The following is a 20,926-nucleotide window of genomic DNA, read 5'->3' as shown; positions in this document are numbered from 1 at the left end:
ACACCACACACACACCACACCACACACACCACACACCATACCACACCACACACAGCACACCACACCACACACAGCACACCATACACCACACCACACACCATACACACTACACCACACCACACACAGCACACCACACCACACCATACACACCACACCACACACAGCACACCATACTACACACCACACCACACACACCACACCAAACCACACCACACACACCACACCACACTACACCACACACAGCACACCACACACACCACAACACACCACACACACACCACACCACACACACCACACACCATACCACACCACACACACCACACCACACACAGCACACCACACCACACTACACCACACACACCACACCACACTACACCACACACACCACACCACACACACCACACACAGCACACCACACCACACACACCACACCACACCACACACAGCACAACACACAGCACACCATACACCACACCACACACCACACACCACACCACACCACACCACACCATACCACACCACACCACACACAGCACACCGCACACCATACCACACACACCACACACACCATACCACACCACACCACACCACACCACACCACACCACACCACACCACACCACACCACACCACACCACACCACACTGTCTCAGATAAAGTTCCCCAAGTTGCTTCTTCTCTGCTACTCCGTTCAGGGTCTCTTCTGCTCCATGGCTTTGGGAAGTAGTGCAACAGATTTTGAAGTGATGGACATTTGACTCTGCAGGAGAACCATACAAACACCTTTCAGTCTTATCAAAATGCTTAATCTCCTCAGTCCCTAGGAATCCTGTGTCTTCCTGGGTCTTACCACCCTCCCACAACCCCTTCCCCACTTCTTCCATGCCCTTGGACCGGTGGCTTTCCATGGCCCAGCAGAGCTCAGCTAGGGAAGCTTGTTCATTATCTTGGTCCTGTTACCTTCTCCACAGAGCTCATGGAGAATCTGGGGCAGAGCCACTTCCGGTGTGCTTTTTTGCTGAGGGGGCCATGGTGTCTCACTCTTGGCTCGGTTCTCTTCAGCTCGCCTGACGAGCTTGCCGACAGACACTACCTTTTCAAACTTTATTGCTCTTGTGAAGGACAGCAGTGTGATGATCAACTAGAGTACTAATAAAATTGTTCCTCAGAAAAGCCCAGCTAGGTCCCACCCCCACTTACCTCACAAGGCAGCCTGCAGCATGGTATATACCCAACACACGCCTTTGCTAAGCCTTCTCAGGTTGACCTGCTGACTGCACTCTTGGGGTGAAGAGACTGAGAGTTGGGGATCTCCCATTCAATAAAATGTAGAACAAGACAATGAGGGAAGTGCACTTGCTGACTGTGGACATCCAGCTTGTCTCATGCTCCTTACGGATCCAGATCCTGGCTCACCCCCCCCCCCACTGGAATATTGTCTCATGTGGCTCCTGACAGGGGGACATGTTTAGCCAGAAACAAGCAGGACACACCTATCACTGTAGGGACTGCGTTTGGGGACCTGAAGTCCCATAAGCTTTCCCACCTCTTCTGAATCCGTAATACTCACCTTGTTGTGGCCTCTCACATCCCACTCTAAGATGTCTCCTCTTCACTGGGTCTCAGCTTTATAGGAAATAGACGTGACCCCAGTCTCACACCCAACAGAAAACTCCTCATTTTCTTATTCTACTTGTTGAGCCTAGCTAGCCTGTTTCCCTACTTGTATATTAATATGCCATTCTGAAGGCTGCCTTGTGAGGTAACTGTTCTGGCAGTCGGCTATATTATAGATAATATGTATGTGAGAATTTGGATGATCCGTTGCAGGGGAGTCAAACAGGAAAGGAGTGCCATGCGACTTGTATTATTAGCTCAGGACCAGGAGTCAGAGCTAACTCTTCTCCTGCCCCATCTCCTCCTCCACACCCACAGGGAACAAGTGCCCTCCCTCCATTCCTTGAGTTCCGTCCAGCAATAAACTGGGTACATGGTGCTCACTACCTTTCTGCTACTTCCTAGGATATTGAGGATATCTCCCTAGAAATTACAAAGAGGAAGAAGCCAAGTGAAGGCAGATGTGCATGGTCAGACCTCACTTGGGGGGGGGGGTACCAGTTGGGTAGAAAAATGAGGACTCGACTCCCAGTGAGGTGGGAGGGCCAGCAGGCTCCAGAGGGCAGCTGTGTCAGACCAGTGGAAGCGCAGTGAGGGCGGCGGATGCTCAGGCCTCACGCTCTGACTCTCTGAGTCCCTGGTCACTCACCCGTTTTGTAAATGTAACCGAGGCTGAGAGCAGTCTGTGGAGGTGAGGTGGAAGCTGTGCCATGTACAGTCACCATGTCACTTCTGATTTGTGTGTGTCCCACGGGTGACGTACCCCAGTATCCTGTTTGCCTCTTTTACTGCAGCCATTCACTGGGCTGGTGGCTTCAAGGATTTTTCTACAAAACCCCCTAAGCCCCTTTCCTGGTCAGTACGCTGCATGACTGTTCCATGTAATCTGTTCTCTCTCTTTGGTATCTTGCCCCACCCCCTCCCTGAGATTGTTACATTTGTCTGCATTAAACTGCATTCTCCATCCAGTGGCACAGTCACCTGAAAGACTCAACTCCCTCAGAACCTGGTTGCATTGTTTTTCATTACTCGCTATCTCTTGAACTTTGGCCTCATCAGCTACCTGTGGCAACTTACATTTGACAGTCCCATTCAGATAATGCACCTGTGTAATGAACTAAACCTGAAATGGCCCGGGACACCCTGCCTAGACTCACTTCCCATGCAAGTGTTTCCCTTCTACAGCCACTGTTGATGAGCCCGAACCCCAATTCCCACCCTATTACTCTAGTATGATTGACCAGAAACTCTGGACTGAGCTATTCCTAAATAGCTGTTCTCTGAGGCCACTGCGCTGCTGTCTTGTTTCAGTTCTGATTTTGGCTCAACATGTGTCTGTGCCTGGAGCCCCTTCGAGTTGGGGTGGGCTGTGCATCTGCAGGACTTGGCTGAGAGCGGGTAGCCCACGGCGGGGGTGACGGGCGCTCTCTTTGTGCTTCTAGGAATGAGGTGACCAAGCTGAAATTTGAAGGAAAGACTTTCTATTTATACGTAAGTCAGAAAGAGGTGAGTTCCGGCTCTCTTCTCTTCATGGAGGACTGGGCACTGGGGCGGTTCCTGATGGCCAGGAACCCCGTCTGCACTTTCCCTCTGAGACTCATAGAGAATCATGTGTCCGAGTGGTCAGAGCTGAGCCACCTGTATGCTGGGTCATGACCAAGAGGGCTGGGTGGGATGGAGCAGTCGCTAGGTGGTCGCAGAGCACAGGAACTGCTCAGAGGGGCTGAGGGAACCTCAGGGTTCTGCTCCTCCAGGGAAGATAAAATTAGATTGTTTCGCTTCTGTTGATAGATGAATATTCTGAGTAAAAAAAAAATCCAAGTGAATGCCACTTTCTCCAGTGAAGACTCTGTTGGCCAATTTGTGCCAGCTGAGACTCATTCTGACTGAGCCTGCCAGACAGGAACTTTAGATACTGAACTGAGCCCAGGGGACCCTGACAGCCTTCTCTTCCAACCAGCCAGCTCCAGGCAGTGCCTTCTCCCACATCTGTACTTTCCCTCTGGGATTCATAGAGAATCTTGTGACCTCCCAGCAGGGATGAGTATCCTAGCCACTCACAGTCAGGTGTTTCTATGTGGAACTTTTTTTTTATTTGTAGGAAAAGAAAATTATTCTCACATATTTTGCTCCAACTCCGGAAGCCTGCAAGCACCTTTGGAAATGTGGAATCGAGAACCAAGCCTTTTATAAGTGAGTGCACCCACGCAGCAGGGACTGTCCGCTCCAGAGGGATGATGGGGGCAGCAGACTTTGAGAAAGGGGATGTGATGAGGATGTACTTCCTTATACAACTCTGAGCACTTTCCAGATGTCTGTCTTTCGGCCCTGGAGATACGGAGCTCAAGTCTGAGAACGTTTCAGCAGCTTCCCGAGAGGTTTGCCCTGTGATGTCCTGAGAACCACCTGCCCATAGCAAAGTCTTGCCAGATCTTTATTTTATCTTATTTTATTTTGCCTCCAGAGTTATCACTGGGGCTCAGTGCCTGCACTACAAATCCATCCACTGCTCCTGCTGCCATTTTTTTCTATTATTTTTTTTTGATAGGATAGACAGAAATTGGAAGGGAGAGGAAGGGGGGGGTTAGATAGCATAGTGGATATGCAAAGAGACTCTTAGGTAGAGTAGGTAGCATCAAGGTTATGCATACCGAAGCTCAAGCCTGAGGCTCCCAAATCTCAGGTTCATTCCCTCACACCACCAGAGGTGGGGGGAGAGAGAGATCTGCAGACCTGCTTCAGTGCTTGTCAAGTGATCCTCCTACAGGTGGGGAGCTGGGATCCTTGCGCAGGTCCTTGTGTGTCGTACTATGCGCACTTATCTCAGTGCCCCACTGCCCAACCTCTGTGCCAGATCTTTTTAGGATAAGACTTAAAAACCGGGAGTCGGGTGGTAGCACAGCAGGTTAAGTGCACATGGCGCTAAGCGCAAGGACCAGCTTAAGGATCCTGGTTCGAGTCCCCAGCTCCTCACCTGAAGGGGAGTTGCTTCACAGGCGGTGAAGCAGGTTTGCAGGTGTCTGTATCTTTCTCTCCCCCTCTGTCTTCCCCTCCTCTCTCCATCTCTCTCTGTCCTATCCAACAATGACAACATCAATAACAACATCAATTCTTCTTCTAGCGTTTGCCTCAACAACATCAATAATAACTACAACAACAATAAAAAGACAACAAGGGCAACAAAAGGGAAAATAAATAAAATTTTTTAAAAAGACTTAAAAACTCCACAAATGGGGCGGGGTGGATATGTGCATGCATAACATTTCTCAGTTTTCCACATAACAATACATAACAAAACAACAACAATATGTTAAGTGTACATATTACCAAGCGCAAGGACCTGGGTTTGAGCCCCCAACCCCCGTCTGCATGGGGGGATGCTTCATGAGCAGTGAAACAAGTCTGCAGGTGCTGTCTTTCTCTCTCCCTATCTCCCTCACCCCTTTCAATTCCTCTCTGTCCTATCTAAGAAAAAGCAGACAGGAAAGGAGAAATTCTTTCCTTCCCCCCCCTTTCCTTCCCCCCTTTTCTTTCTAGGAATGAAGGGAGAGAGAGAAGGAGGAAGGGAGGGAGGGGAAAAAATAGCCACTGGGAGGAGTGAATTCATAATGCTGGCACTGAACCCCAGTGAAAACCCGGGAGGAAAAGAAAAAAGCAGCATGTGGCATATCCCCCCATAGGCCTGTGTCCTCCTCCTCCTGACTGGAAGGGCCCTGGAGAGAGCAGAGTTCCTGTGGGCTGGGTGGGCACTGTTCTATCCTGGGTGAACTCTGCTGCCTGCTGGCTACTATAGGACATTGACCGGCAGAGCTGGACTCCTCCCAGTGACCAGGGTCACATCCCTTGAGTCCTTTTCCTGGGCAGGCTTTCTGAGTCACTTAAGAATTCAGTGCTCGGGGCCGGGTGGTGGCGCACCTCATTGAGCACACGTGTTACAATGCGCAAGGACCCAGGTTCAAGCCCCCAGTTCCCACCTGCAGGGGGAAAGCTTTACGAGTAGTGAAGCAGGGCTGCAGGTGTCTCTCTCTCCCTCTCTATCACCCCCCTTCCTCTTGATTTCTGAGGGTCTCTATCCAATATATAAAGATAATAATAATTTTTTTTAAAAGGATGTAGTGCTCAAGCCCCTGGCTTCCCACCTGCAGGGGAGTCGCTTCACAGGCGGTGGTGAAGCAGGTCTGCAGGTGTCTATCTTTTTCTCCCCCTCTCTGTCTTCCCCTCCTCTCTCCATTTCTCTCTGTCCTATCCAACAACAACAACATCAATAACAACAATAACAAAGACGATAAACAAGGGCAACAAAAGGGGACAAATAAATAAAATTTTTAAAAAAAGAACTTCGACGTGCTTGGCATGCACAAATGAGCAGCCTAACTTCTGACAGACACGGTCTTCCTCCTTATAAAGAAAATGACACTCCCCTCTCTTTTTTTTTTTCTTTCCTATTTTACAATTGATAGGAGGGGAAGAAAGAGAAGGACTTGCAGACCTCCTTCCCTACTCGTGAAGCATCCCCCACTGCAGGTGGGGAACAGGGGCTTGAACCCCAGTCCTTGCCCATGGTAAAGTGCATGCTCGACCAGGTGTGCCACCACCTCTCCCACTCAGAAGGGAATTTTTACATGGTCAGATTTCTATCATGTTCAGTTGCTGGCTGTCGAAGGAAGGCCAAGTAAACATGTTAGCACCATGCCTAGAGCAATTGTTTTCGCTTATGTAAGACTGTTAAGACTCAAGTTTCCAAATCTGGCCGCTAACACAGCTCCTGGCATAGCTAGGTCTCCACATACCTATGGCAGAAACCAAGGTTGTTTTTCTTTGCTTCCATTGACTACGTAATGTTCTAATTAAGCGTTAAAAGCCTCTGTTCTGGGTCAGAGCCCAGATGCGCCATGTTTTGGGCAGCAGCTACGTTGGCCTCGCTCTAAGCCTCTCTCACATGCAGATCCGGGGCCCTGTCTTTGACCTGGTGAAGGAGGCCAGTTCAGACTAACATGCTTAGGGAGCTGGGGAGACTGCTCGGCCTGTTAGAGCACAAAAGATGCTCTCATGCCACTTGAAGCCGGGCCTGAACAGTGGTCTGAGCGCTCTTCTTTCATAATAAATGAACCTTGTGTAAAAAAGAAGAAAAAAAAAGTGCTCAGCAGCAGGCTCATGGAACCTTGAAGACAGATGGGGATGGTGTCTCTGAGAACTGCTGTTTAGTGAGGCCACTTCTCTAACTGGCTGGTGGTCATTCGAACGGGATTAGCATCACAGGTGCTTGAGCCTCTGCCCAAGGTCCCTTTTCTCTGTTTATTTATTTACTGCTGGGCTAGCTTTGCCGGTGTGAGAGATGACCAGGAACTCATGGCTGAGCGGGAACGCAATGCAACTTCTCTATTGATCAGAGAAAAATGCCTTTATACCTTCTGAAGTAGAAGTGGGAGGTCGGAAGAGGAAATGGGTAGGAGAGTGGGTGGAGAGAAGAAAAAGAGGGAAGACAGCAAGCTTCCATCTGACCCGTGGGGATTAAACCAGTGCCCTGCAGGCAGGCGGGTCTCCAGCTGTTGTGAAGGTTCTGACCAGTGGGGATTAAACCAGTGCCCTGCAGGCAGGCAGGTCTCCAGCTGTTGTGAAGGTTCTGACCAGTGGGGATTAAACCAGTGCCCTGCAGGCAGGCAGGTCTCCAGCTGTTGTGAAGGTTCTAACCAGTGGGGATTAAACCAGTGCCCTGCAGGCAGGGCAGGTCTCCAGCTGTTGTGAAGGTTCTAACCCGTGGGGATTAAACCAGTGCCCTGCAGGCAGGCAGGTCTCCAGCTGTTGTGAAGGTTCTAACCAGTGGAGATTAAACCAGTGCCCTGCAGGCAGGCAGGTCTCCAGCTGTTGTGAAGGTTCTAACCAGTGGGGATTAAACCAGTGCCCTGCAGGCAGGCGGGTCTCCAGCTGTTGTGAAGGTTCTGACCAGTGGGGATTAAACCAGTGCCCTGCAGGCAGGGCGGGTCTCCAGCTGTTGTGAAGGTTCTGACCAGTGGGGATTAAACCAGTGCCCTGCAGGCAGGCAGGTCTCCAGCTGTTGTGAAGGTTCTGACCAGTGGGGATTAAACCAGTGCCCTGCAGGCAGGGCGGGTCTCCAGCTGTTGTGAAGGTTCTGACCAGTGGGGATTAAACCAGTGCCCTGCAGGCAGGGCGGGTCTCCAGCTGTTGTGAAGGTTCTGACCAGTGGGGATTAAACCAGTGCCCTGCAGGCAGGGCGGGTCTCCAGCTGTTGTGAAGGTTCTGACCAGTGGGGATTAAACCAGTGCCCTGCAGGCAGGCAGGTCTCCAGCTGTTGTGAAGGTTCTAACCAGTGGGGATTAAACCAGTGCCCTGCAGGCAGGCGGGTCTCCAGCTGTTGTGAAGGTTCTGACCAGTGGGGATTAAACCAGTGCCCTGCAGGCAGGGCAGGTCTCCAGCTGTTGTGAAGGTTCTGACCAGTGGGGATTAAACCAGTGCCCTGCAGGCAGGGCAGGTCTCCAGCTGTTGTGAAGGTTCTGACCAGTGGGGATTAAACCAGTGCCCTGCAGGCAGGCAGGTCTCCAGCTGTTGTGAAGGTTCTAACCCGTGGGGATTAAACCAGTGCCCTGCAGGCAGGCAGGTCTCCAGCTGTTGTGAAGGTTCTGACCCGTGGGGATTAAACCAGTGCCCTGCAGGCAGGCAGGTCTCCAGCTGTTGTGAAGGTTCTGACCAGTGGGGATTAAACCAGTGCCCTGCAGGCAGGCAGGTCTCCAGCTGTTGTGAAGGTTCTGACCCGTGGGGATTAAACCAGTGCCCTGCAGGCAGGGCAGGTCTCCAGCTGTTGTGAAGGTTCTGACCCGTGGGGATTAAACCAGTGCCCTGCAGGCAGGCAGGTCTCCAGCTGTTGTGAAGGTTCTAACCAGTGGGGATTAAACCAGTGCCCTGCAGGCAGGCAGGTCTCCAGCTGTTGTGAAGGTTCTGACCAGTAGGGATTAAACCAGTGCCCTGCAGGCAGGCGGGTCTCCAGCTGTTGTGAAGGTTCTGACCAGTGGGGATTAAACCAGTGCCCTGCAGGCAGGCAGGTCTCCAGCTGTTGTGAAGGTTCTAACCAGTGGGGATTAAACCAGTGCCCTGCAGGCAGGCAGGTCTCCAGCTGTTGTGAAGGTTCTGACCAGTGGGGATTAAACCAGTGCCCTGCAGGCAGGGCAGGTCTCCAGCTGTTGTGAAGGTTCTAACCAGTGGGGATTAAACCAGTGCCCTGCAGGCAGGGCGGGTCTCCAGCTGTTGTGAAGGTTCTGACCAGTGGGGTTTAAACCAGTGCCCTGCAGGCAGGCAGGTCTCCAGCTGTTGTGAAGGTTCTAACCAGTGGGGATTAAACCAGTGCCCTGCAGGCAGGCAGGTCTCCAGCTGTTGTGAAGGTTCTAGCCAGTGGGGATTAAACCAATACCCTGCAGGCAGGGCGGGTCTCCAGCTGTTGTGAAGGTTCTGACCAGTGGGGATTAAACCAGTGCCCTGCAGGCAGGCAGGTCTCCAGCTGTTGTGAAGGTTCTAACCAGTGGGGATTAAACCAGTGCCCTGCAGGCAGGCAGGTCTCCAGCTGTTGTGAAGGTTCTGACCAGTGGGGATTAAACCAGTGCCCTGCAGGCAGGCAGGTCTCCAGCTGTTGTGAAGGTTCTAACCAGTGGGGATTAAACCAGTGCCCTGCAGGCAGGCAGGTCTCCAGCTGTTGTGAAGGTTCTGACCAGTGGGGATTAAACCAGTGCCCTGCAGGCAGGCAGGTCTCCAGCTGTTGTGAAGGTTCTAACCAGTGGGGATTAAACCAGTGCCCTGCAGGCAGGCGGGTCTCCAGCTGTTGTGAAGGTTCTGACCAGTGGGGATTAAACCAGTGCCCTGCAGGCAGGGCAGGTCTCCAGCTGTTGTGAAGGTTCTGACCAGTGGGGATTAAACCAGTGCCCTGCAGGCAGGCAGGTCTCCAGCTGTTGTGAAGGTTCTAACCCGTGGGGATTAAACCAGTGCCCTGCAGGCAGGCAGGTCTCCAGCTGTTGTGAAGGTTCTGACCAGTGGGGATTAAACCAGTGCCCTGCAGGCAGGCAGGTCTCCAGCTGTTGTGAAGGTTCTGACCAGTGGGGATTAAACCAGTGCCCTGCAGGCAGGCAGGTCTCCAGCTGTTGTGAAGGTTCTGACCAGTGGGGATTAAACCAGTGCCCTGCAGGCAGGCAGGTCTCCAGCTGTTGTGAAGGTTCTAACCAGTGGGGATTAAACCAGTGCCCTGCAGGCAGGCAGGTCTCCAGCTGTTGTGAAGGTTCTAACCCGTGGGGATTAAACCAGTGCCCTGCAGGCAGGCAGGTCTCCAGCTGTTGTGAAGGTTCTAACCAGTGGGGATTAAACCAGTGCCCTGCAGGCAGGCAGGTCTCCAGCTGTTGTGAAGGTTCTGACCAGTGGGGATTAAACCAGTGCCCTGCAGGCAGGGCGGGTCTCCAGCTGTTGTGAAGGTTCTGACCAGTGGGGATTAAACCAGTGCCCTGCAGGCAGGGCGGGTCTCCAGCTGTTGTGAAGGTTCTGACCAGTGGGGATTAAACCAATACCCTGCAGGCAGGCAGGTCTCCAGCTGTTGTGAAGGTTCTAACCAGTGGGGATTAAACCAATACCCTGCAGGCAGGCAGGTCTCCAGCTGTTGTGAAGGTTCTGACCAGTGGGGATTAAACCAGTGCCCTGCAGGCAGGCAGGTCTCCAGCTGTTGTGAAGGTTCTAACCAGTGGGGATTAAACCAGTGCCCTGCAGGCAGGCAGGTCTCCAGCTGTTGTGAAGGTTCTGACCAGTGGGGATTAAACCAGTGCCCTGCAGGCAGGCAGGTCTCCAGCTGTTGTGAAGGTTCTAACCAGTGGGGATTAAACCAGTGCCCTGCAGGCAGGCAGGTCTCCAGCTGTTGTGAAGGTTCTGACCAGTGGGGATTAAACCAGTGCCCTGCAGGCAGGCAGGTCTCCAGCTGTTGTGAAGGTTCTGACCAGTGGGGATTAAACCAGTGCCCTGCAGGCAGGGCGGGTCTCCAGCTGTTGTGAAGGTTCTGACCAGTGGGGATTAAACCAGTGCCCTGCAGGCAGGGCGGGTCTCCAGCTGTTGTGAAGGTTCTAACCAGTGGGGATTAAACCAATACCCTGCAGGCAGGGGTCTCAGGCAAAACAGTGATTATGTAAGTAGACCACAGCATCAAGCAATGCAAGAGAACATGGCATGATGACCAACACGGATAGAAACAGAAGGGATCTTTAGAAGCAGAATTAGCCAAAGGAGAAATGATAACCAACTATTTATTTATTTATTTATTTATTTATTTATTTGATAGAGAATGAGAGGGAGAGGAGAGAAAGGGAGAGAAACAGAGAGACACCTGCCATCCTGGACCACCACTCGTGAAGCTTTCCCCTCTGCAGGTGGGGACCAGGGGCTTGAACCCAGGCACTTGTGCACTGTAATGTGTGCACTTAACCACCTGGCCTCCCAAGCTTCCTTTTCTGCATGTGAGGACTAGTGGGATCAAAGCTGTCACCCCTGAGGATACTGACAGTGACTTTAAGAGGCTCCACATCCCCTTGAAAGTGATGCCCATAGACGTTCTGGGCAGAGGGGAATGGTTTCAAGTGCGAATAAACGAGACTTTTATTATAAAAGTGAATTTTCTCACTTGCAGAACTCCATGTTTAACATGATTGTATGCTTTAGGACTCTTCAGGAGGGAGAGATAAAGCAAGCAGAACAGCTCCTTTGCCATGTGCGTGACCTAGGTTCAAGGCCAACGCCTACCATCCTGAAGGAAACTCGGGTGCTGTGGATAGAGACAGAGAGCAATTGAGAGAGGAAGGGGGAGACAGAGAGACACCTGCAGCCCTGCTTCACCACTTGTGAAGCTTTCCCCCTGCAGGTGGGGACCAGCGGCTTGAACCTGGGTCCTTGAGCACTGTACTGTGTGTGCTTAACCAGGTGCGCCACCACCTGGCCCCCTCTCTCTCCTTTTCTATTTGTGAAGTCAACCCCAAAGAAAAATAGATAGATAGATAGATAGATAGATAGATAGATAGATAGATAGATAGATAGATAGATTTAGATAAATAGTCAACCCATATCTGTGACCTTGGGAGAACTACTGCAGTTTCCACTGGAGGGGGGTGGCAGTGCTGTGGAGCTATATCCCACTGTCTTATAATTTTGTAAATCACTAATAAGGGGGGCCAAGCAATGGCACAGCAGGTTAAGCACACATGGCTTGAAGCACAAGGACCGGCATAAGGATCCTGGCTCGAGCCTCCCGGCTCCCCACCTGCGGGGGGTGGGGGGGGTCACTTCACAAGCGGTGAAGCAGGTCTCCAGGTGTCTATCTTTCTCTCCCCCTCTCTGTCTTCCCCTCCTCTCTCCATTTCTCTTTGTACTAACCTCCGCCAACAAGAACAATACAAATAACAAGGGCAACAAAATGGGAAAATGGCCTCCAGGGGCAGTGGATTCATAGTGCAGGCACCAAGCCCAGCAATAACCCTGGAGGCAGAAAAAAAAATCACTAATAAAAAATTATAAACTAAAAAAAGTTAGCCCAAAGGGGCTGGGTGGTGGCATACCCGGTTGAACGCACACACTGCCATGTGCAAGGATGCAGGTTTGAGTCCCCGCTATCTACCTGCAGGGGGGAAGCTTCATGAGCAGTGTAGCAAGTTTGCAGATGTCTCTCTCTCTCCCTCTCTGTCTCTCCTACTCTCTCAGTTTCTCTCTGTTCTATCTAAGAAGAAGAAAGAAAGAAAACAAGAAAAAAAAATGGCCACCAGGGATGATGGATTCATGTAGGCATCAAACCCCAGTGATAACCCTGGTGGCAATAATAAAAAATAAATAAATAAAAATAAATAAAAAGCCTGGAGTACTGCAGCAGTGGAGATGACCAAATGAAAAGTAGGGGAGGGATGGAGAAGGGGGTAGTCCCTACCCTCTTCTCCACCCACAATCACGACATGGACACAAAATCATCAAACACTGAGACTAGAAAGGATTCGTGAGTCCAGGTAGCCCCTGTTTTGTTCTATAGATAAGACTGAGGTTGGGGGGGGGCCAGTAGCAGGGCCAGGCTGTGGCGCACCTGGTTAAGCACACACATTACAGTGCGCATAGACATGGGTTCAAGCAGGCGTGCAGGTGTCTCTCTTGTCTCTTTCCCTATATCTATCCCCCACCTCCCCCTCTTAATTTATGTCTCTATCTAATTAGGAAGGAAGGAAGGAAGGAAGGAAGGAAGGAAGGAAGGAAGGAAGGAAGGAAGGAAAAGAGAAAGGAGGGAGGGAGGCAGTAATCTGCCCTAAGTGACCCAGCTGGGAGTGGGTGGGTGGCACTGTTATTCCCTGAATAACATCGTCCCTCACATGTGATCTCTAGTGAAGGCCAGGCATTAAAGTGGGCTTCAGCATAACCGTCCCTGGCACTGAGGCTGTGAGGATGGCCCCCAGGTGCTGAGAGAGAGTCAGAACCAGAGCCAGACAGGGCTGGGAAGGGCTTCTTCCTAGCATTTCCCCCAAATAGTGTTTGGAAGGAGCTGGGAGCATGAGGCGGCGGCCTGGGTGACACTGGATTTGCCTTGCTGCAGGCTGGAGAAGTCAAGCCAAGTCCGCACAGTGTCCAGCAGCAATTTATTCTTTAAAGGGAGCCGGTTCCGATACAGGTAAATAGTGACAGTAAGTAACCGTTATGGGCCTGTTTCTAGACTCTTCTCTAGAGAACAGTCACTGAGTAGTGGTCTTTATCCTTGAGGACAAAGACCCTGGGAACCCCAAGAAAAGCCTGAGCTTCCTATCCCCATTCTCCTATCCCTTGGACTGTTTCTTTCCTTCCCTGCAGCTGCTGGCCTGTAGGGCTTTAAATGTCTATCTTCTCTTACCCTTATAACAGCAGCAAAATACAGCTATAACAGGGATTCTTTTCATGTCTATCTAAATAATTCATTTTGGATTTATTTCTGGAACGTGCTGGGCCATGAGATATCATTCAAAAAGACTCTGGAGACAGAGAGCTCTCTAAGATAAACTGTCAGGATATCTTAGAGGCAAACAAGACTTCCTCGGGAGCCAGGTGGTGGCACACCTGGTTGAGTGTACATGTTACAGTGCACATGGACCCAGGTTTGAGCCCCCGGTCCCCACCTGCAGGAGGAAAGCTTCACAAGTGGTGAAGCAGGGGCTGCAGGTATCTGTTGGTCTCTCTCCCCCTCTGTCACCCCCTTCCCTCTCCATTTCTGGCTGTTTCTATCTAATAAAGATTTTGAAAAAAAGGCTTCTTCAGTGACCAAAACATTAGAAAAGGGTAGGCCAAACAGTCCACTTCCCAGTCCCAAGTATCTAAAATCTTGAGGAGCCTGGCCATAGCACACTGTCTCAATTTTTGCTGCTTGTCTCAACTCTTACTGCTTCTAGTGGCCGAGTTGCAAAGGAAGTAATGGAGTCGAGTGCCAAGATCAAAAGAGAGCCGCCAGAAATACACAGGTAGGTTTCCTGAGCCGCCACACCCCCTCCCACTCCCACCTCAGGTCAGTTCCAGCTCAGATTCCAGAATCGTGAAAGAATTAGCAATTTCGGTACCATGCAGATTCTAGTCACTATGGCAAGAGGGTGCGGAGACCTGTCCCAGGAGCTGCCTTTTGTCCTCCCACATCCAAAAGCTGATCATAAGCAGTGTGTCCTCCAAGAAGCAATGTTTCACTGGCTTGGGAATCCACTCATTCCACAGAGCCAAGGATAGCCCCACAGCCTTGGCCCACTGAGTGTAAAATAGTTTCCAGATCCAGGTTCATGAATAACTGTAAATCAGACATTGCCAGAAGCTCATCTCCTAGAATTTTTTTGTTGGGATCCAGAAGGAATATGGTAGGCCAAAGCAGGAATATTGTCCGGGAGTGGAAGTATTCGTACCTGCTCCATGACCCCTTAGCCTCCTGGGGGAAGTCAGGGGAGGCCTCCAACACTGGTCTTCAGACTCACTTCCAGGACTGCTGCTCATCTTGGGGTGCTGCTCCACACAGCTCTGCCCCCGAAACCACACTCAAGAAAAGTGCAGGTGGGTTGGGGATGTAAGGAAGGAAAGGCTGATGCTGTCTCTGACTAGAACCCTGAGATTAAAGGCAAAAAAGCAGGTATTCGTATATATACATATACATATGGTTTTTTTTTACCAGCGCATTATTCAGCTCCATTTATGGTGGTACGGGGGTTGAACCTGGGAGCCATTTGCATAACCATTATGCTGTCTCCCTGCCCCTTAAATTTTTTTTTTTATTCCGGGGCCAGGTGGTGGCGCACCTGGTTGAGTGCACATGTTAGAATGTGCAAGGACCTGGGTTCGAGCCCCCAGTCCCCACCTGCAGGGGGAAAGTTTCACAAGTGGTGAAGCAGTGCTGCAGGTGTCTCTCTGTCTGTCACCCTCTCTATCCCTCCCTTCTCTCTCAATTTCTGTCTGTCTCTATCCAATCAATCAATAAAGATAATAAAAAAATATTTTTTAATTTTTTTTTTTATTCCTAACACAATCAGGTAATTCTGCTAACTTCTCAGCTCAGTGCCAGTTACCTCCGCCTGTACACTGAGCTGCTGTGGTTCTCTCTTTTAACTTCAGAGCAGGGATGGTTCCCAGCCGCAGTTGTCCCTCCATAACCCATGGCCCAAGGCTGAGCAGTGTCCCCAGGACTCGGAGAAGAGCTGTTCACATCTCAATCATGGAAGGTGAGCATGAACTCGAGAGATAATGACCATGGCCTCCCCCAAATTGGAACGTGGGCCAGTGTCTCCTTAGGGACCTTGAAAAGAAGCTAATCTAGGCCCAGTGAGATCGCTGACTACTGTGCCGTGTGTGAAGCTTCAGTACTATGATGTCTTTATTTCTTTTATTCCCACCCCCTTTTTTTTTTTTTAAACCAGCACTGTTCGGCTCTGGCTTATGGTGGTGCAGGGGATTGAATCTGAGACCTTGGAGCCTCAGGCATGACAGTCCCTTTACATAACCATTATGCTATCTACTCCCACACTCCTCTGTCTCTTTGTGTCTGAAAAAGTTAGTTCAAAATGATAAAGCCCTAGGAATGACAAAAAAAAAAATTGATTTGCATTAGAGAACGTAGAAAGTTTCTCCAGTAGTAGGGAAGTTTCTGTCACACGGTGGATGGGACACCAGCTAGATTTCCAGTGAAGGGAGCCACAGAACCACAGTCCTGCTGAGCTGCAGACTGGGGCAGGAGGTGGGATGGAGTAGGCCTAGGAGTACTGGGGTGGAAGGTTGACCACAGGATCTACCAAGTTCCATGAAGTTCTGAAACTGCTTCCCACCAAGAAGCTTTTCAGTTGTTTTCTACTTCTGAGAAATCTCCAGTTACATGACCAAGGTGACTGAGACAATTAACCAAGAAAGGACTCTTTGTTTTTTTAATTTTTATTGTTGTTGTTACTGATACCGTTGTTGTTGGATAGGACAGAGAGAAATAGAGACAGGGAAGACAGAGAGGGGGAGAGAAAGATAGACACCTGAAGACCTGCTTCACCGCCTGTGAGGCGACTCCCCTGCAGATGGGGAGCTGGGGGCTCGAACCGGGATCCTTACGCCAGTCCTTGCGCTTAACCGGGTGCACCACTGCCCAGCCCCCAACTTCTTGGTTCTTAAGCATTCAGCTGGCTACCACCACTTTCTACTTCAGGTGTAGAAATCCATCCATCTCGACGTCTGAATTCCCTGCACTGGCTCAGGAAATCCAACACACCCCAACTCACTTCATTCTTCTCTCCCTTTGGTAGAGGCAGAGGTGGAGGTGGGAAAAGAAAGTCTGTGTATCTTCACTAACTGGATAGCCCAAGGCTGAAGCCAGTAGCTCTCTGTTCTGGGATGGTTAGTGCTGGCGAGACGCTCCCAGAGCACTGCCCTTAGCTGCACTCACCTGCCTGGCTGGCCCGCAAGCCAGAACAGATGGAAAGCCGAGTGCTGTCATGCCCCAAAGATCATGTTTCTCTTGTAGGGGCCTCTGCGGAGTTGCAGGGTTGCTTCAAACTGTTCTGGGAAGGTTGGGGAGCTTTACTTTCTGTGAAAATGCTGTGTGTGAATGAAAATGAACTTTCCCGTGAGGAAGGACATCACTGCTGTTCCTCTAGAGGAGGTCTGGCTGTGTCCAGGACTTTATGTGGTGCTCGGCTTCTCCATCAACTGTGTGTGGGATGTGGCTGTGGCCTGGGGGGTGAGAACCCAGGCTGGGACCTCACTGACTTGCATTGAAAAAAAAAAAATTACTGGGAGTCAGGCGGTAGCGCAGCGGATTAAGCGCAGGTGGCACAAAGCACAAGGACCGGCGTAAGGATCCCGGTTTGAGCCCCCGGGTCCCCATCTGCAGGGGAGTCGCTTCACAGGTGGTGAAGCAGGTCTGCAGGTGTCTGTCTTTCTCTCCCCTTCTGTCTTCCCCTCCTCTCTCCATTTCTCTGTCCTATCCAACAATGACGACATCAATAACAATAATAATAACTACAACAACGATGAAAAACAAGGGGCAACAAAAGGGAAAATAAATAAACATTAAAAAAATTTTAAATTACTATATTTATTGGATAGAGATAGCCAGAAATTGAAAGGAAGGAGGAGATAGAGAGGGAAAGAGGGTGGTCTGGGAGGTGGTACAGTGGATAAAGCATTTTCTCAAGCAGGAAGTCCTGAGTTCAATCCCTGGCAACACATGTACCAGAGTGATGTCTGGTTCTTTCTCTTTTTTAAATTTTTCATTTATTCATTATTGGATAGAGACAGAGACATTGGGAGGAGGGAGATAGAGAGGGAGAGAGACAGAGAGACATCTGCAGCCCTGCTTCAATACTTGTGAAGCTCTCCCCGCTGCAGGTGGGGACTAGGGGCTGGCTTGAACCTGGATGCTTGTGCACTATAATGTGAGCGCCAAGGTGTGCCACCGCCTGGCCCCTCTGGTTCTCTCTCTCTTCCTTTCTCACTAATAAATAAATGCAATCCTAAATTTAAAAAATAAAGGAGAGGGAAAGAGAGGGCCAGGTGGTGGTGCACCTGGTTAAACGCACAAAGGCCGAAGTGCAAGGACCCATGCAAGGATCCGGATTCAAGCCCCCGGCTCCCCACCTGCAGGGGGACACTCCACAAGCTTTGAAGCAGGTCTGCAGATGTCTGTCTTTCTCTTTCTATCTCCCCCCTCCTCTTTCAATTTCTCTGTCCTATCCAATTAGAAAAAAAGGGCGGGATGGCCACCAGGAGCCCTAGATTCATAGTGCCTGCACTGAGCCTCAGCAATAACCCTGGAGGCAAAAAAAAAAAAAGTAGATAGGGGGAAGAGACAGAGGGACACCTGCAGCACTGCTTCACCATTTGTGAAGCTTTCCCACTGCAGGTGAGGACTGGGGGCTTGAACCCAGTCCTTGCACATTTTAACACGTGCACTCAACCTGGTGTGCCACCATGTGAACCCTGTTGCCGAAATACTTTGAGACGACAGCAAGTACAGTGCAGAGATCTCTGGCCAGGAAGTCAAAGGACAAGGCTTAAACGTCAGCTCCATCCCATATGTTCAGGGGTGGGTGTGAGACAGTACTCATAAGCTAATGTCTGTGCATGGTATGAAGTTATTGATCCGCCCGCGAAGCTAGTCCGGCAATTGAGGTCCTGACCAGCATCACAGAGAGCCAGGGTTTTCCTTCTGTTTTTTTTTTTAAGAGAGAAATGGAGAGAGGAGGGAAGACAGAGAGAGGGAGAGAAAGACACCTGCAGACCTGCTTCACCGCTTGTGAAGCAACGCCCCATGCAAGTGGGGAGCTGGGGGGGGGCTGGGACTGGGATCCTTACGCCGCCCGCCGGTCCTTGTGCTTCGCGCCCCCTGTGCTCAACCACTGCGCCTACCGCCCGACTCCTGTTTTCCTCCTTTTTAAGGCTGAGGAGAGCTGAGCATGGTTCTTACTATTTCTCTTCCTTTGGGCTATTCATCTCAGAAAAACGAGATGAACTTCTTCTGAGGATACAATTTTCTTCCCTCTGTGTGGCCCTTCTTCCATCTATTCTGAGGCCGAAGTCGCCAGGCTCAGCCAAGGATTCTGCTGAAAGCTGAGATAGTTGGTCTCCCAGAGGAAAGGTGACTTCTGGGAGAAAGGCAGCAGTCAAAGGGGAGAGAGACTGTGACATGCATGGAAAGTGGGCGCATCTCCAGAGGAGGGGAGAGTCACGCTGCCCAGTGTAGGGTACGGCTGATTCGGAGTAGCTGCCAAGCAGAGTTATCAGAATTCAGAATAGGGGGTGTGGGGCGGGGGATAGCATCATGGGTATGCAGAGACTCTCATGCCTGAGATTCTGAAGTCCCAGGTTCATTCTTCTGCACCACCATAAGCTAGAGCTGAGCAGTGCTCTGGTTTAAAAAATAAAAAAATTAAAAAAAAAAAATCACAAGAAGAGAGAACCCTCTTTATGGTTCCCTGTGAGACTGCTGCCCACCAGCTCTGGACTGAGCCTCTTCCCAGAACCTCAGCAGAACAGCAGCAGGCTACTGAGGCAGCTGCTAGGATTAGCTTCTCCCTGGGGCTGGAGACAGGTTCTCAAAACATCAGCCTCAGCACAGCAGGCTTCCATCTGCTACCCCCCAAGCTTGTTCCTCTTACAAGCACAGCTTCATCTGCACTCACATCCCTTAATCCAAGGCCCCCCACTCAATAGGGCCTCAGTGGAAATGAAACTGGGGGGTAGGAAGAGGGTTGCGCATCTGGTTCATATGGGGATAAAATGAGACATTGGCTGGGGTCACCACGCCAAGGGAATGGACCCAGAATGGGTTGTTTCCCGGGAGAGTTCAGCTGTACCCTCTCTGAAGAGTGAGGTTTCTGGACCACAAAATAGCTCACTTGGGTAGTGTGCTGTCTACCATGTGTGTGACTGAGATTCGGAAAAAAAAAAAAAAAAAAGAACCACCAAGATTACCTTACAAGTTCACCTCCCTCAGAGATTCTCTCTCTAGGGGCAGGGGTAGATAGCATAACGGTCATATAAAGAGACTGTCATGCCTGAGGCTCCGAAGTCCCAGGTTCAGTCCCCTGCATCACCATAAGCCAGAGCTAAGTAGTGCTCTGAGAGAGAGAGAGAAATTCAGGTAGTCCATATGGCTCTGAAAGGAGCACCTGAGAAACCATTTGACTTTTCAGGAGGAAAGTTTTGTTGGTGGGAGCCAGGCAGTGGTGCACCCAGTTAAGCACACATAGTATTAGCACAGGATATAGGCAAGGACCACACCCCCACTCCCCACCTGCAGGGGGGAAGCTTCTTGAGCAATGAAGCAGTCCTCTGCCTCTCTCCCTCCCTATCCCCCCCGAATTTCTCTGTCTTATCAAAGAAAAACAAAATGGCCACCAAGAGCAGTGGATTTGTCGTGTAGGCGCTGAACCCCAGTGATAACCCTGGAGGCAATAAAATGAAATATCACAATGAACTAGGACCCTAAATAAGGTTGTTTTTTTGTTGTTGTTGTTTTTTCCTCCTCCAGGGTTATTGCTGGGCTCGGTGCCTGCACCATGAATCCACCGCTCCTGGAGGCCATTTTTTTCCCCCTTTTGTTGCCTTTGTTGTAGCTTCGTTGTGGTTATTATTATTGCCCTTGTTGACGCAATTCGTTGTTGGATAGGACAGAGAGAAATGGAGAGAGGAGGGGAAGACAGAGAAGGGGAGAGAAAGCTAGACACCTGCAGACCTGCTTCACCGCCTGTGAAGCGACTCCCCTGCAGGTGGGGAGCCGGGGGCTCGAACCGGGATCCTTACGCCGGTCCCTGCGCTTTGCGCCACATGCGCTTAACCCACTGCGCCACCGCCCGACCCCCAAGGTTTTTTTTAAATTATTGGATAGAGACAAAAACTGAGAGACAGAGAGACACCTGCAGCCCTACTTCACCACTTGTGCTTTCTCCCTGCAGGTGAGGACCAGGGACTGGAACCTGGGTCCTGGTGCACTGTATTGTGTACTTAACCATGTGTGCCACCACCTGGCCTCGGTCTCCCTGCCTCTCTAGCTCTATATAGTGTAAAGGGGGGGGGGAGAGGGAAGCAGGGGAAGGGTCTCAGAATCAGTGGCATTGTGCAGGTGTGAAGCCCCGGTAGGCTAATAAAATAAAATGAAAAGAAGACTCTGTGTTGGGATGGATGAGAACCCACTGTTCTCGGGGACACCTGGCCTGGCTTAATGAGAATGCTCAGCTGTGGGGCACCTTTTACCTCCTGAGCCCAGCAAGGGAAGGGACACAACACATTCCCGAGTCGCCTCCTCACACCCTCCTCACAGAGAACCAC

General features: G+C 50.7%; 1 protein-coding gene across 7 annotated transcripts in view; it reads left to right on the top strand.

The window, feature by feature from the left end:
- Window positions 1–20,926, top strand: part of FRMD5 (FERM domain containing 5) — a 353,107-nt gene that overhangs the window by 323,076 nt on the left and 9,105 nt on the right. For 5 of the 7 annotated variants that reach the window (XM_060174543.1, XM_060174544.1, XM_060174542.1 and 2 more), the window contains exons 9-13: window positions 3,058–3,121; window positions 3,717–3,808; window positions 13,215–13,289; window positions 14,038–14,106; window positions 15,233–15,339. In XM_060174543.1, coding sequence (XP_060030526.1) covers window positions 3,058–3,121; window positions 3,717–3,808; window positions 13,215–13,289; window positions 14,038–14,106; window positions 15,233–15,339 — 407 coding nt within the window. The remainder of the gene's footprint in view (window positions 1–3,057; window positions 3,122–3,716; window positions 3,809–13,214; window positions 13,290–14,037; window positions 14,107–15,232; window positions 15,340–20,926) is intronic. The other 2 variants (XM_060174540.1, XM_060174541.1) reach the window with 2 other exon arrangements.

Source organism: Erinaceus europaeus, chromosome 16 (genome assembly GCF_950295315.1).
Source record: "Erinaceus europaeus chromosome 16, mEriEur2.1, whole genome shotgun sequence".
Classification (NCBI taxonomy): domain Eukaryota; kingdom Metazoa; phylum Chordata; class Mammalia; order Eulipotyphla; family Erinaceidae; genus Erinaceus; species Erinaceus europaeus.
The sequence above is the reverse complement of the archived record's forward strand: the minus strand, read 5'-3'. Positions and strand labels throughout refer to the sequence as shown.